At 32.8% G+C, this 17105-nt stretch overlaps 1 protein-coding gene across 1 annotated transcript in view; it reads right to left on the bottom strand.

Moving 5' to 3' along the window:
- Positions 1–17105, bottom strand: part of DENND1B (DENN domain containing 1B) — a 378678-nt gene that overhangs the window by 172588 nt on the left and 188985 nt on the right. The window contains 2 exon segments of the mRNA XM_020971720.2: positions 1728–1808; positions 6291–6360. Coding sequence (XP_020827379.1) covers positions 1728–1808; positions 6291–6360 — 151 coding nt within the window.

The following is a 17105-nucleotide window of genomic DNA, read 5'->3' as shown; positions in this document are numbered from 1 at the left end:
TTTGAAAGAATTTAAACCACAAAGAACTCAAAGAACAATGGAAAAATCCATGGTGAATATAAATAGGCTACATTCAAGAGATCACAGATCACAGACATCACAGAATACCAAAATCAAACTCACTAGACAACTGGATATAAGCCCAGAAAAGAACAACAAATCTTTTTTTATAAATAAGTTTATATTGCTTTTTTTCTTTCTTTGTTTTCGCACAATATTTCTAGAGTAGATAAATCTCTCAACCACAGGCTTCCTTTGCTAAGTTATCATTTTTTCTCTGTTTTAGAGTTGCCTTAAACACTGACAGCTTCAATGACTTGCCCAGAATCACAGAGTTAGTTATGTGCAAGGGGTGGAATTTAAATACAAATCTTCATGGTTTTGAGGTTAGCTCTCTATCCATTATATTATGCTGTACCTCTCTAAGGTTCTCTAGGTTCAAGTGCCATCTCTGATACTTACTGTCTCTGTGACCCTTAACAAGTTACTTAACCCTTCCTGCTCTAGGCAACTACCTAAAACTATAAGTTGCAAAGAAGATGCCACTGGAATTGGTGGAAACAATTTCCTTACCTGAATTTCCTATAACAATAAAATGATAGCTCCAGTCCCCATCCTACTTCTTTATTCCCATACAGCTTGATTTTTGTCAGACTTTGTGAAATTCAAAGGCTTTGTTTTAAATGTAGGAAATTTAATTTTTATTTTGCTATTTTTTCTTTGCACTGACCTAAAATAAAGCTAAGTTTTCCAAGATGAGAAAATGTCCTCACAGATCTCACAAATTTGCTCATTCTAACTGGCAAATTTACAAATAAGAGTCAAAAGGAGCTTCTAGAATGGCCACTGGATAATCTATGTTTCAAAAATAACAGTAATGTGATTTAACATCCACCAAAACAGATTAACTCACATAGCAAATTATGATGGTTAAAGGATATGAAAAACTTGTCAGCACTATCATGTAGGAATAATTTAGGACCACCAAGATTTTTTAGGAAGAAAAAGTATCAAAATAAACATTTTTATTTTAAGTTTTAATGTGAACCTACTATGGTTCCAAAACATCAAACAAGCATTTAAGAAGCACCTACTATATGTGTTCCAGGCCTAGTGTTAAGTGTTGGGGATACAAATAGATAAATGAGCCTTGGCCTTTGAGAAACTTATATTTCCCTAGCAGGAGACAATATTTTTACAAATAAGTAAATAAACAATGTAAATACATAGGGACTGGACAGGGATGGGAATCCCTAAGGAAATCATGAAGGGTATCTTGAAAGATGTAGAGAACGTGAACTGAGCTTTGAAAAGAGCTAAGGATGCCAGGTAGTGAAGATGAGAAGGAAGAAAATTCCAGCACCGGGAGGGAGAAGAGTGCAACCCTGTACGTTAATACAGAGTCAGGTAATGAAATGACATGTAAACATTACTCTGGCCAACTTGGCTGCGTCTTAGAGTGTGTGATAGGAAATAATGTGCTATCAGCCTGGAAGAGAGCCTGGAACAAGATTATGATGGGCTCTTAAATGTCAAAACAAGGAGTTTGTATTTTATTCTAAAGGCAATGGCAGCAGCTTTTAAAGGAGATAATGGTTTGAGAAAATACGGAAGGATAAAGTGACTACTGGGTTTAGCTCAAGAAAAGTGAGACCTAAGAAGATTTGGAAAGAACGAGGTTAAAATCAGTTATGAGAATTTTTAAAAAAAATACAGGTAATACTTACCACATTCAAACTGACTGAAGTGTTTGCCTTTGGTACAGGGTGGCTGTATAGTGATTTTAGTATATCATTCAAATCATTTTCCTGAGGGGAGAAAAAAGGGTATAAGTCCATTTTATAAATTGATCATATTGAAAAATCAATGAATCTCTGAAACAAAATTACGTATCAAGACCAATTTTAAGCAATATAATTTAATAAAAATCTTGAGTTCCTAAGTATTTCTGATGTCCATTTTCTCTGCATATTTTCTTACAACCACAAAACTTGTAATTCTAATTAATATAAACTCTACCTGTGGAAATGCTTGTCTCTGGGAAATGGTAGTAGCAATATTTGTTTAATATGACAATTCTTCTGACAAAATCTCTTTATTTTCTTTACCATGAAAAGCATATAGCAGTAATAGAAGATAACTCCAAAAAGATAAAGGTAGTTTTGTATTCATAAATCATAAATCACATTTTCCTCTCTGAGGAAGAAGTTGATTCTTTAAAACAACAGCAGAATTTTAATGTGATGAGTGGATTATCCACACCCAAATCCATCCTCTATTAAAATGTGCAAGAAGTATAAATTATTTTATGGATTCTTCTTCACTGGCTACTGCGGTCTGATATTCAGCCCACAATGTAGTAGTCACTAAACAAAAGATATAATATTTTATTTTCTATGAATGTCTACTACAAAGTATACAGATCATACGATTACAATACATGTATATAATACAAATATATACCACATGTATAAAACAAAACAAATATACACAACTTTTATATTTATTTTATTTTTTTAACTTGATATTCTTTGCTTTAAAATTTTCTTTAACTAAGATACTACATAATTAAAAAGACAGAGCTGTACTAGGCATTTGGGGGAATGCAAAAGGAGCATTTGAAGAAATTAGAATAATAAAAATTGCACATATTTCTCTAATACTTTATATTTACAAAGGAGTTTCTTCAAAAACCTGGGAGTTAAGCAGTGAAAATACTATTTTTACATTTTATAGATGAGTTAACTTATTCTATTATTATTAATATACAGCAATTTAGGGTGCAAAAAACTTTGTAATACTTTATGTCATTTGTAACTTACAAAGCAGTGCCACAGATATTATCTCCATTTTATAGATCCTAAAATTGTCCCTTAGAGATGTTAAGTGACTTATCTGTCACTTTTAATCCACATCCTTTTAACTCTAGTTACTCTATTCCCTATGTCCTGTGTTTCTACTATACCGTGACACTTCTAAGAATATAGCTGATCATGTGTATTCTCTTGGCTTTAACAATCCATATTTACCCAAACTGGGTCTTAAATGGTGATTCTAGAAGCATATACTTTTATGAATTTATGATACTGATTACACCTGAAAAAGTTAATTTGCAGCCAAGGTATTTTATGCTTGATCATTCAATGAGTTTATAGAATATTATAGAAAATAGTGCATGATTTGCATACTTTTCTTGCTAAGTTTGTGTTCACTATGATGGATTATGATATTATGACTGTGTATATGACTGTTTGCATACACACTGACACTGAAAAATTAGGTGTTTGTTTCATTTTTAAATGATTAAAAAATTGTTTTCCTAGAGTTAAGGGCCAATTTTCTTGATAATATCAATTTATATTATTGTTAACCATGAAATATAAGATATATTTCAGGAATATAAAAACAACTTTAAAAAAAAGGAAGTATAGCTTCAACAATAAAACCAAATGGAAATTTGTTAAATATTTTAATATTCCAGAGATTGAATTTATCAACCTCATAGCATGACATATGATATTTGGACAACTATTAATTTGTAAATATGAAATAAGGAATAGAATTAAATCATTCAGAATTTATATGAATAATTCTAATTCTATATGTAGATAAACAAAAATAAACTTTATGAAATAATCAAAGAAATATAATTCTAACCTCCACTTCTATGTTTCCTAAAACATTCATTACAGCTATTGACATATTATTTCTGAGGATTTTCTTTGTAATGTAAATGACTGGAACATAAGCATAAAAATTTGTAGATGAAATTTTTTTAACAGTGTACTGTATATACAATTCCAGTATGTACTTAAGTATTTTAACCTTAAGTTATTTGACTAGTAAATTTGGGGTCATTATTAAGTATTTTATTCCTTTCTTCTTGATTTCATTCAGTAAACTTGTGACCTTAATTTTGAAAACTATAATTCAACTAAGTGGTAGAGGAGAAGGACTAGCCCGGTGATTTAACTAGTATGGTAAACTTCCAGGTGAGGAAATTCTCTGGAACAATGTAAGTGGGCACCTTCTCTACAACTTCAGAGTTTCAGTGTTGTTCAGAGAACTGAGGGAGGTAAAGTGATTTTTGCATGTCACATAGCCAATACAATGGCCACTAAATCCTAGATAAAAAGAGCCAAATATTGTCATCTCTCAATTATCAGTGAGGGAATTATGCAATCAGTAATTCTTCATGGGAAATTTTAAATTTCAGGTCGGTTACTCGACATGCTTTGGAAATCCATATTTGCAGTTAATTTGTGATAAGAGGATTCAAACTAACTTTAACATTAATTTAATTATATTACTATTATTCAAAACAATAAGCAAATAAAAGTCAAATAGAGATGACTTTTGGTTTATCTATTGTTATGAACTCTGAAGGCAGCTGGGTGACTCAGTGCACAGAAAGCACTGGGCCGAGAGTCAGAAAGACCTGAGTTCAAATCTGGTGTCTAGCCGTGTGATCTTGAGTAAGTCACTTAATCTCTATTTGCCTTAATCCATTGGAGAAAGAAATGGCAAACTATTTCAATATCTTTGCCAAGATCACGAAGGGTCATGAAGAATCAGACATGACTGAACAATAACAATAACACGCACTCTGCAAAATTCCCCCTTGGAAATTATTAGTGCCAAAACACAGGCATTCTTTCATAATATCATTATCTAAAGATTTTTTTCTGTTTAACTATTTTATATATTTATGGATTTCTATAAATCAATCTCTCAAGTAGTTTTGTCCTCTAAAATGCACATAACCATTTGTATGATTCCTTAAATTATTAAATGGGAGAACAGGAGTCCTAGAACATAATTATTATAATTTATCTTACTGCCTTATTCTATATATTATTTAAAATTGTGGGACAGGGGCAGGGAATAAGCCAGATATTTTATTTACTTATTTATTTATTTTTAAGATTGGGTTTCTGGAACTCACTAGAATTACAGGGACTCATTTATGAGTAGGGGGTATCACTACTGATCAGCACAGAAGCTCTGACCTGCTTCTTACAATGTGAACCAGTTTACCCTTCAATCGGCCATCTGGTCGCCTCCCCAGAGACTCACCACACTGATATCATAACAGTGAGGACACCTGATTGACAAAGCCTACTACAGCTCTGAGCACTAGTGCTTAAGTAATCTACTAGCCTTAGCCTCCCAGGCACCTGGGATTTCAAGCATGCATCACCACCACACCCAACTTTTCCAATATTTTTCAAGTAACTTCAGACCCTCATTTTGAGTCAAATGCCTTTGAAAAGAGAAATAGTCAATAGCTCCATCTAAAATCAAATCCTATAAAAGAAATACTTGCCATCTTTTTTTAGTTTAGTGAAATTTACTTCCGATAACTCAAAATTATGATTATTGCTGTCATTATGAGAGAGTGGAAAGGAGGGGAAGAAATTATTAAGATAGATGTGGTAGTTTGTTCAAGTTTACATAAACATTGGAAAAAACTTCATTGGGGAAAAATCTATACTTGGAAAAGAAGCTATAAACCTAGAAAAATTCTAATAGTACACTTTTGAAACCAACTTCTCACTGATAAAAACTGGAAAACTGTAAAGGTAGTTAGTTTGATGGTACAAAAGTTGTCATTTACCATTCAAATGACAATAGTTTAAAAGCTCAACATTTCAGAATAGAAGATCTTAAGTTTAAGAATCTAAACAAGGCAAAACAAATAAAAGCAACCACTCTGTGCCTCTATGAAAAAGAACAAATTAATTGAGAAAAACATCCAATTATTTATTCTCCAGGCATATGTAGCAACTTAATCACAATAATTAAACTGGTCTATGTCGGAATATCCCACCAAAAGTTTTACATTTTACCAAATGTAAAGATTCTCCTATCATCTTCAGGCATTTTAATCTGAAAAGATCTGGCTGGTCATTGTCTTTTTTATTCTACAACTAACAAATAAATGGACAATATTAAAACTAATGAGATAAAGACCAAGTAAATCTTTTGCTTCGTTATTCTGGAAAATAATGCACTACTCATGAAAATATGAATTTCGTTGATTTATTATTTTAATTAAATGCTGCAAGCAGTTTCCTTTCAACTTAAGGGACAAAGGTGTAAAGCAGTAATGGACTAACCCTGAGTCAATAAAATTTATCTACAAATTCTCACTTACTAGAAATGACAGTGAAAAGGAGAAATTTTCTCCCTTCTCCATCCAAATGGAACAGTCAATGCTGTTGTTACTGAATCATTTTGAATATAAAACTTTATTTTAAACATCCCCCCCAAAAAAAAGGATTGCTTACCAGTTCCTTAGCCAAATAATCTGCCAAAGTATTTAAAAGCTTGTAGTACACCTCAAACCATGGAAGGTAGCTGAAAAAAAATATTTAAAATATGTATATAGAAAGAATTGAAAATTTATATGGCAATTAAGAAGATAACATAAACATTACTTAAAACATTTGATGTGATCTGAGACTCAATAAATACATTGATAAATTAATGAATGAATATAACATTCTGTTCTAGGCAGCTATTTAAACTATATCAGTCTCATCAAATTAGTTGCATAATTTACTATATTAATTAGATTTTTATTCAATATTTCTATTGCATGCCAAGTTTTCTTAATCACTTAGTTGTATTCGATGATGCTTATCAAAGAAATTTTAAAGATGAACATAAAGTACCATAATATAGGCAATAACTTGATTTAACAAAGTAAAATCATATTGTTTTTAATCCAAAATATGCTTGTGCAAATAAGATTTTTCATATAGCATGGTATATCTTGATTAGATCCATCATCTGTACAATCACAGTACACATTTATGTTTACATCAATCACTTTTCTGGGAATTAATTTTAATCTGTGCTTCTGTATAGCACTATTTTAAATTCCAAACAAATAAACAAACCCCCAGAAAATTAGTAATAAATTTTTAGTCAACATTCTTCAAAGCCAAGGCTAAATATGATTAAATGCATCTTATTTTCTTTCTATGTAGATGTTTATCTTTAGACTTTTAAGGGAGTCAATACAGAGATAAAAGTTATACACAAAAAACAGCATATTTAGAATAAATTCATCCTCAAATATTTGAAAATCAGTCTACAATTGTGAAGCAATGTTTTATTTGAATTTATCAATACTCAACATAGAATATGAATTTAGCTTACCATGACAAATTTGGCAATAAAAGTATGACATAAATGAGTTTATAAAGAATGTTTTACTCTTTCCAAAAATCACATTATTTCAGAATCAGAAAATTTAATAAAAGAAAATGTTAAAATATTTATTCTGCTAAAAATACATTACCTTAAATGAATCTTACCAAGATGAAAAACAGATTAAAGGGATAAAATTTAAGGAAACAGTATCAATCTGCATTTATTTCCACTGAAAATACACCATATTAATTGTTTTATGACACTTTCTCATATCAAATGCATCTAACTTTAAAACTTTTTCTACAGAAAATTATTAGGAAAAATTAGCTAATAAAAAATGATTAGGATGAAAAACACACTGTTTTCATCCTTTATCCCTACTTAATTGATACTTAAAGAAGGAATGAAGCTAGAGGAAATCATGCAAATGGATTGACTCAGGTACATTACAAATTCATATTGTTTAGCTTCAACTGGGCCCACATTATAGTAAAGAAATCTTTTACTCCTACCTAAATTGTTTCTCTATTCCATTCCCCAGAGGCAAATTCCAGGCTTTCTCTTCCCTTCTCAAGATTCGCAAACCATTCCTTCTCTCCCTCAAATGAGGAGCTCACCTCATACATCCACTAAGAAAACAAACACACTGCTCATAATCTCCTTATTGCGCCCTTTTCTACGTTTACTCCTCAAACTTATTTCTTTTTTTCCCAACCTCTAACAAAAAAGTGACCCTCTTACTGAGCAAGGATAATTAATCTCTCTCTCTCTCTCTCTCTCTCTCTCTCTCTCTCTCTCTCCTCTCTCTCTCTGTATATACATACATACACACACATACATATATCTATACATATACACATACATATATACACATACACACATACATATACATATACATGCACATTTGCATATACATACAAACATACGTACATACGTGCATACATACATATCTGTACCTATTCCACAATAAATCATTCTCTATAATCTAGAATATCTTTCTGGTTCTTTCTTTGCTAATTACCAACTCACATCCTGAAAAACACCTGACTAGACTATCATTCCTCTCGAACTATCATCCTATCACTTTGTTCCCTTTTGCATCCAAACATCTAGAAAAAGCTATTTACAGTTGCTTAGATTTTCTCTTTTCTCACTAACTTCTCAACCATTTACAATCTTCAAAATCATAGTTCAACTGAAACAGTTCTCTTCAAAGTTGCCAATGATCTCTTAAGAGCCAATGCTGTGGTTTTCTTCTCAATCCTTTCTGACCTCTCTGAAATATTTAGCACTTTTGACTTCTCTATTCCATGGATTTTCCTGACATTGCTTTTTCTTGGTTCTGCTCCTCCCTGTCTGACTATTCCTTCTTAATTGTCCTTACTGATTCACATTCTATTTCATGCTCCCTAACTATGAGTCTAAGCCACAGCCATATCATGAGCACCCTTTAAATATTCCTATACTCTTCCACCTGGTGACTTCATCAGCTCTCATGAATTTAATGATTGTCCTTATACAAATTACTACTAGATCTACACCCATAGCAATTCTCTCTTGTGAGCCCATTATGCATTTCTATCTTCTGTTTATTTCAAATTACAAGTCCCAAGGGCATCACAATCTCAACATGAATTCAACTGAACTCTGAATCCCCTGAACATATTCTAATTATGAACTTACCTATCTCTGTTGAGTCCTTCCAATCACCTATGTTTGCAACCCCTAGCATCATCTTTGACCCCTCACTCTCCTTCAACCCAAATATCTAGTCTATCACTAAATCTTAAATAAAAAATTATTTTTAAATGCAGCAAATTATCATTAGAATTGCCTTTGCAATATTACTGTCCATTTTGAAAACTTAAAAAACTTTTCTCTTAATCATCCAAATGTTGATAGTCTTACCAAATGAAATACCCAAATTCCCCACACATAACATTTTCTTGACAATAAAACTTGCAACTTCTATAAAGCATTTTAAATTATTTTCATAAAAATCTATATACTACTATACCATGTTATTTTATTAGCATACTAATGTGCTATACTATATACATACTATATATATTAAACTCAATAACATAATCAGAAAACATGGCTTTAGTATGGTTTGCTAAAATGTTTCTTGCCTTTGCTTAAAAAAAAGTCCAACAGCTATAGTGACTTCAAAATCTATCACTTCTACCTGCATGGTATCTCTTACAGTTATCTCCAGTTCTTTATTCACATCAAGCCCTTAGCAATTCTTCCCTAGATAAGCTTACTCAAGTATTCCTCAAGTCTCACTAGTCCATTCCATTAGCCACAAATCATCCAAGGTGTTTTCTTAAGTGTAGGTTATGATCATGTTCATGACCAAGCAAAGAGCTTTTATTTGAACAAAATATAAGATTTTCTGGTTAACTATTAAGGTATTTCACAACCTAGCCTCAGCCTGCTTCCCTAAGCTTAGTATACTCTATAGTACAGTCAAATAAGCCTTCTTGGAATATAATACTCCATCTCCCAACTCCACAAATTTTATCTTGTATTTACTATGTATATATTTTGCATATACTTATTTAATAACTTATATTCATGGTATCTCTTCTAAAGGAATCATTGATGGTCCTTGATGGCAAGGACTGTTTCATTTGTCTTCATATCTGTAGAACTTAGGACAGTTGTTGTTCATCCTTTGTTTTCAAAAAGGACCAATGACATCAGGGGGCGATGTCTTCACTTGTACATGAATTGGATTTCAGTGAGGTAGAGTTATACAAAGTCATCTGCTGTCTTCCTAAGTCATTGGAATTCAGGCTGGAGAAAAGCCAGAAACTGGCAATGGCCCAGGTATCTTTGATGTCTGACTAAGTTCTAAGCATTACATAGCACCTTCTTCACCCACTTTCAGAAGGCTTTTGGAATAAACTGTTCTCATCTATCTGTCCATTTTGCCTGGAAAATTCTTCACATGCCTGAGGTGGACATCCCCCAAATTCACCTTCAGCTTTGGGAGCCTCTGGTTACCCTCAATATGATTTAGCTCATCTGCTGAGACAGTTAACCCAGGTGTGGCCATTGTGCATGCCTCAGATTCTTGGAGCCACAGGTGAGAGTTAGGTGAAGGTGGATATCAAAGGAGGTGTTTAATAAATGTCTACTAATTGACTGATAGCTTGTTGAAATGAAATTCTTCCATGTTATAACTCCTATACTAAGAAATATTTTATATAACTAGTAAACTATTTATTACATTGCCTTCAGTGTCTTGAAGAGAAAATAACTTTTTAAAAATGCAGTAAATTATCACTGGAAGTGCTTTTGCAATATGACTTCATTTTGAAAAAAAACTAAATGCTTTTTTCTTAATCATCCAAATGCTGATAGTTTTACTAAATGAAGTAGCCAAATCCCCCATACATAATATTTTCCTGAGAAGGAAATTTGCAGTTATTAGAAAGCATTTTAAAATATTATCATAAAATCTATTGATTAGTACATTAAACTTAGTGTCAGAAAATATGATTTTATGATGTTTTGTTTATTTAAATGTATCCTGCCTTCATTGTCTAAAAAAAAAAAGTCCAGCAACTACAGCAAATTCAAAATCTTCACTGCAAGGTTTTAATTTAGACTGAAGTAACTATTTTCAAAAACTCAGTGGTAAGAGGTCCCTCTAAGAAGCCAGAAAGTCTCTATATACCAAACTCTGCAACTTATTCTTTGAGTGACAATACAAAGAAACTCTAAGACAGGTTTCTTTTCTTTCTTAAGTTTAGTTGTTTGTCTCAAAAGACTGAGGTGACATTTTTCATATACTTATTTCCTACTTTTTTCTCTAAAAGGTCCTGGTACATCACTTTATGGACAGCAATGCTGGGAAATTATAGTGTTACATTGTATTAGTTCTTTTTTTCCTTGTAAATAAATTTGACGACAAAGTACATGACATCTGAGTTTAGTCATTCAATAAACATGGGAGTGGCAAGTAATCCAGTTTGTCTTTAATTATAAAATGGAGGGGAATCATGTAAAATGGCTCTGAAAGTTCAAACGGGACCAAAATATTAAGAATCTTACATGTCAAGTTAAAAAGTAGTAGTAGTAGGATGGCCTCAAACACAGCCTGGGGAACATAATCAGGGAGATAATAAGGATATTTCTCTTAATGATTTCAAATCACCTGTCCCACATGAATTATATTCTCAAATACTAAGAGAATTAGTTGATGTAAGTGTAGAACCATTACAAGTAACAAGTGAAAGACTTGGGAGAATTTTAAGAGGTCATATAAGATCATAGAAGGGAAAAAGTTCTTATTTGAAAAAAAATTAGAGAACAGATTAAGCAAATTATAGAATAGTGAACTTGACTCTGGTTACTGCAAAATTTCTAGCAATAGTTGAAGATCGGAAAGCAGAGTAACTTCATCAAGAGCAGCCAAACAAAAACTTCCTTTTGACAGGGTAATATTAAGCTAGTACTATCAAAGTATGCATTGATTTAATTTGCAGAGGCTAGTCAAATTCTTCGTATAATTTCTCTACCTCTTCATTCTCTGCAACAATACCAATGCAAACTTGTGATATATTCATAGTGTGAATGCTATCCCCAGATTTTAGGAAACTTTTTCATTATTTTCAACTACTCTTATGGGGAAAATGAAAAGAGTAGGCTACATGATAGTACAATTACGTGGATTTGAAACTGGCTGAATGGCTACCAGGGGTGGGGAACCTAAGGCCTCAAGGCTACATATGGTCCTCTAGGCTCTCAAGTGCAGCCTTTTGAATCCAAACTTCACAGAACAAATCCCCTTAATAAAAGGATTTGTTCTGTGAAGTTTGGATTCAAAAGTCCTTACTTGAAGACCTGGAGGGCCATATGTGGCTTTGAGGCTGCAGGTTCCCCATCCCTGCCCCAACATACAAAGAGTAGAAAGTAATGACTTTGTGTTTACTTCAAAGGAAACTTCCAGTGTAGTACCAGAAGTATTTGTGCTTGACCCTATGTTGTTCAACATTTTAATCAATGATTTTCCACAAATGTGTAGATACCATGCTTACCAAATGTGCAGATGAATCAAAAGATAGATAACATACTAGATGGCAGTTGAGATGTAAAAAATCTTAAAGACCAAAACACCGGGCTGAGTTAGTTAATAAGCAAGATGTGAAGTACAAGTTCTGTAAATGTAAAGTCCTTCTTTAGTTCTGTTTATGGTGAGAACATAAAGATTAATGAGTCAATTCCTCCAACAGTATGTCCACTCACTGATCATTAGACAAACATCTATCATTTAGAGCATTCCCAGACATGATGTTTATAGACTCTCCAAAAATATTGTGATTCTTCATAGGCTGTGCCTGATTTTTTACCATTTTTAAACTATAAATAAAGAAGTAGAAAGTGGGTAGTATACAAGACTGAGAGCTACTTTATACTTTTTATTATTTCATGGTTTACATAAAGAATTCATCACCAAGTAGCCAGCAAGCTGGTGACGAACATTTCCTTCCTTAGTATAACCTTGATTTCCCAATTAACTGGTGTGCCAAGTCATCTGTCAAGAGGGAAGATGGTGGTAATGAATTTTGATGTTTGAGTGGAGGAGGGGTTTGGAATAGCAGCTAGGGAACGTTATTAGAAAGTCGATAAGAAACACTTAAAAGGACTGCTATGTAGCATTGAGGGTCCAATTAATGTTGTATAAAATGAATTTCTATGAGACCCTGTCTGTACCAGTCTATGTTGTCCAATGAATCCTTTCAATGATAAGAAGTAAGAATTTTACTCCACTTTTTTCTTACTAGCTGGGCTAAAATTCCTATGCAATCAGTAAATCAATAAGCAAGTATTAAATGCCTGCTATATGCCAGGTTATGTTCTAGGGATACAAATATAATTCATGAAAAAAATCTCTATTTGTGAGGTACAGACTTTATGAGGGGGGAAACAAGTGCGTATATAAATATATATAGAATAAACATAAAGAGAGTAATTGTAAATGAAATATAACAAAATACAAAGCATTTCATGAGGTAGGGCACTAGCAACTGGGATAATTAGGTATCACAGTCGATAGAGTGCCAGGCTTGAAGTCAAGAAAACTCATTTCCTGAGTTCAAATCTGGCCTTGGAAACTTATTAGCTGTGTAGCCCTATTTGCCTCAGTTTCTTCATCTATAAAATGGGCTGGAGAATAAAATGGTAAACCACTCCAGCATCTTTGCCAAAAAACCCAAATGGGATAACAAAGAGTTGGACATGAGTGAAACATCTGAACAATAACAAATCAATCTAACTATCTATCATTTACCCATAGGGGAAAAATTATTAAGGGTCTCCCATCTTCTATTCATTGCACTATGTGGCTGAAGTTACACTGAGAAAAAAGTAAGTATTAGCCTTGATCTCAGATAATTTAACATTCCAGGATAAAGTTTTTATTATAATTCTAACTACATGTCATTTACCTGCCAGTGGAATGCAGCTTTTGGAAGAGAGAAACAGTTTTCCATTTTGTCCCTTTAACAGCTAAAGCACCTTTCATGGTGCTCTAAACAGTGAACTCCTAATAAATATTTGTTGGCCTCAACCAAAGTGAAAGTGGGTTATGTTGTTCTCAATGCAATTTTGCATTTTTCCCCTTTTCATGAGTTGACACAGTTATTTTTTAAAAATCATCCACTGTTACTCAACCTTTTAGTAATGAACCTCTCCTTACTCAATTAACGAAAATGGGCTTTCAAATTCTTAGTACCTTACAGAATATGTGTTTCACAACCATTAGAAATTATAGATCATACAAGAAAACCTAAAGAGAAATTCAACCTAAATTAAGTATAAAATACTTGAAATGCTATCGAAAAGATATAAAGAGAAATTCCACCTAAATTAAGTATAAAATACTTGAAATTCTATCTGACAACACATATACATATGAACTATGGGAATACAACTACAAAACACTCTTTACAGAAATAAAAAATACAAAGTGAAAAAATATTAATTGTTCAAGGGTAAGATTAGCCAATGCAAGACAAATAACAATATTATGTAAATTAATTTAGTTATTCAATGCCATACCAATAAAACTATTAAAGGATTACTTTAAAGAACCAGAGAAAGGGTAATGAAATTCACTTGTAGGAATAACAAGACAAGAATCTCAAGGGGAAAAAATGAGGAGGAAGGACACCCAGCAATACCAGATCTAAAACTATACTACAAAGCAGTAATCATCAAAATGATTAGGTACTAGTTAAGAAATAGAGAGAGAGGTTGAGGAGTGAAACAGATCAGGTATGGAACATATAAATGAAAAGAACAAAGAAGTTAGGTGTTTGATAAACCCAAAGCCACAAGCTACTGAGGTAAGAACACAAAAACAGCTGGGAAAACAGGAAAGCAGTCATACAGAAATTAAGTATAGAGCCATTTTTTTCCACACTATACCAAGAAAAGTTCCAAATGGATTAATAAACTATACATAACATTAGAAATGGAATAGAGGAGCAGGGCAGAAATTACTTTTCATATTTCTTGGTAAAGAATTCATGACCAAATAAGGGATCCTGCAAGATAAAATGGGCGATTTTGAATGCATAAAATTAAATAGGTTTTGCACAAACAAAAGCAATAAAAAAAGAAATATAACTGGGGAAAAAATGTACAGCAGATAAGGGTCTCATTTCCAAGATTTATAAGGATTGATTCCAGTTCCCTAACTGATAAATGGTCAAAGGAAATCAAGTCAGCCAATAAGAACTTATTTCTTTTTTGTTTTTGTTTTTGTTTTTACTTTTTAGTGAAGTAAGCAGGGTTAAGTGACTTGCCCAGGGTCACACAGCTAGTAAGTGTCAAGTGTCTGAAGCCAGACCTGAATTCAGGTTATCCTGACTCCAAGACCAGGGCTCTATCTACTACACCACCTAGCTGCCCCACAGAACAAAAATTTATTAAATAGTCATTATGTGACACAGGTGCATTGTGACAAGAACTGGGGATACAAAGAAAGGCAACAACAATAAAAAAAATTGTTCTCAAGGAGTATAAAATCTAATGGGGGGGACGACGTGCAAACAACTATGTACAAGTAAGACATATACATGGATAAACTCCAGACAATCTTACAGGGAAAGCACTAGCCTTAACTGGGTCAGGGCAAGGTTTATTGAAGATGGTAAGATCTCAGCTGGGATCTGAAAGCTACCAAGGAAGCCAGAAGATAGAAAACAGGAGGGATATAATTCCAGGCATGGGTGGCATCTGTAAAAACTTCTGGAGTTGGGAGATGAAGTGTCTTGTGTAAGGAACAATAAAGAGGTCCTGAATTAGGTCTCAGAGTATATGGAGCCAAGTTACAAAGAGTTTAAAAAACCAAACAGAAGATTCTATATTTGATCCTGGAGGTAATAAGGAGTCAGTGGAGTTGACTGATTAACAGGGTGACTTCATAAGACTTCAGCTTTAAACAGGCAATAGCTGCCCTCAATACTCAAAAGGGAAAATACTTCAATTTGCTAGAATTAAGAAATGCACATTAAAGAAATGTTGAGGTCACAACTCATACATATTGAATTGACAAAGTTGACAAAAACTCAAAAATTACAAATATTGGAGGAGTGGCAGAAAAACAAGCATACTGATACACTGCTGGAGGGGCTGTGAATCGAACCAGCAATTTGAAACAATTTAGAATTATGTTGCATAAGTTAATAAACTGTGCATATCCTTTAACCCAGTGATACTATCACTAGGCTTATTCATCAGAGATTTAAAGCAACAACTAAAACAACAGGAAAAGAACCTATACATCCAAAATATTTTAGCAGCTATTTTTTTCATAGCAAAAAACTGGAACCATAAGGGCTTACCCAACAACTGAGGAATGGCTGAACAAATTATGGCATATGAATATAATGGAATACTATTGTGTGATTTAAGGAAAAATGAAGGGGAGAATTTCAGAGAAACCTGGAAAGACATGTATAGAACTGATTCAGAGTGAAGTAGTCAGAATCGAGAGCAATTTACACAGTAACAACAAGATGAAGACAAATAACTTAGAAACACAGGAAGTGTGTATAATGCAATGACTGACTATAATTGCACAGGACTCATTAATAAGCACATTACTGAAATCTCCTGACAGAATGATGATATAGACTCTGGGTGTAGAATGAAATATTTATGTTTTGAACATGACCAATGTAAGAGATGTGTTTTGTTTGGCTGTGCGTATTTATTACAGGAGTTTTGTTTTTCTTTATTTTCAAGTGGAGGGAAAAGAGAAAATCAGTTTTTCTTCATTGCAAATAATTAAATTTTTAAAAAACCTCGTGTCACAAAAACAAACTGATGTATTGGTGAAAGTTGGAGGATGGTTAAGAGGCTATTCTTTTAAAAAAAAATCAAACCAAAGGACTTTTTTCATGCAAGGGCATAAAGCTTTGTTTTGGATTTAAAATATATTCCATATACACTAGAGAAGTGAGATATCTGTTAACAGTAAATTTTCTATAAATAGAAGTTGCAATGTCCTTCTTAGGTTGAATGAGGTAAATTTATACGTTAATTTTCTTGTTAGTTTTTAAGTAAGATTCAAATAATTTAATAAACACTAACAAAGATATGAGAGGTAGTGTGATGTAGTGAACAGCACTGGATTTAGATTTAGGAAATCTGAATTTATAACCCAGTTCTAGCACAAAGTAGATAACATGGCCATGGAAAAGTCATTGAACCTCTCTGATCTTCAAGAAACTCTCTAAGACTACTGTAATATGTAGACTGGTTGCCATACATACAGCAGAGTTCCCACGCCTAGACAAACTGATGTAGACAAAACAATTAATTTTTAACACACAATGGTTTAGAAACTTGCCAGAATGATTCAAGTTTTTAACATAAGGCTAAATACAATCGGCTCAAGTTAAAGTAGGGCTTTACAGTCA

The sequence above is a fragment of the Phascolarctos cinereus genome, unplaced genomic scaffold (genome assembly GCF_003287225.1).
Source record: "Phascolarctos cinereus isolate Bilbo 61053 unplaced genomic scaffold, phaCin_HiC Scaffold_5;HRSCAF=322, whole genome shotgun sequence".
Classification (NCBI taxonomy): Eukaryota; Metazoa; Chordata; class Mammalia; order Diprotodontia; family Phascolarctidae; genus Phascolarctos; species Phascolarctos cinereus.
The sequence above is the reverse complement of the archived record's forward strand: the minus strand, read 5'-3'. Positions and strand labels throughout refer to the sequence as shown.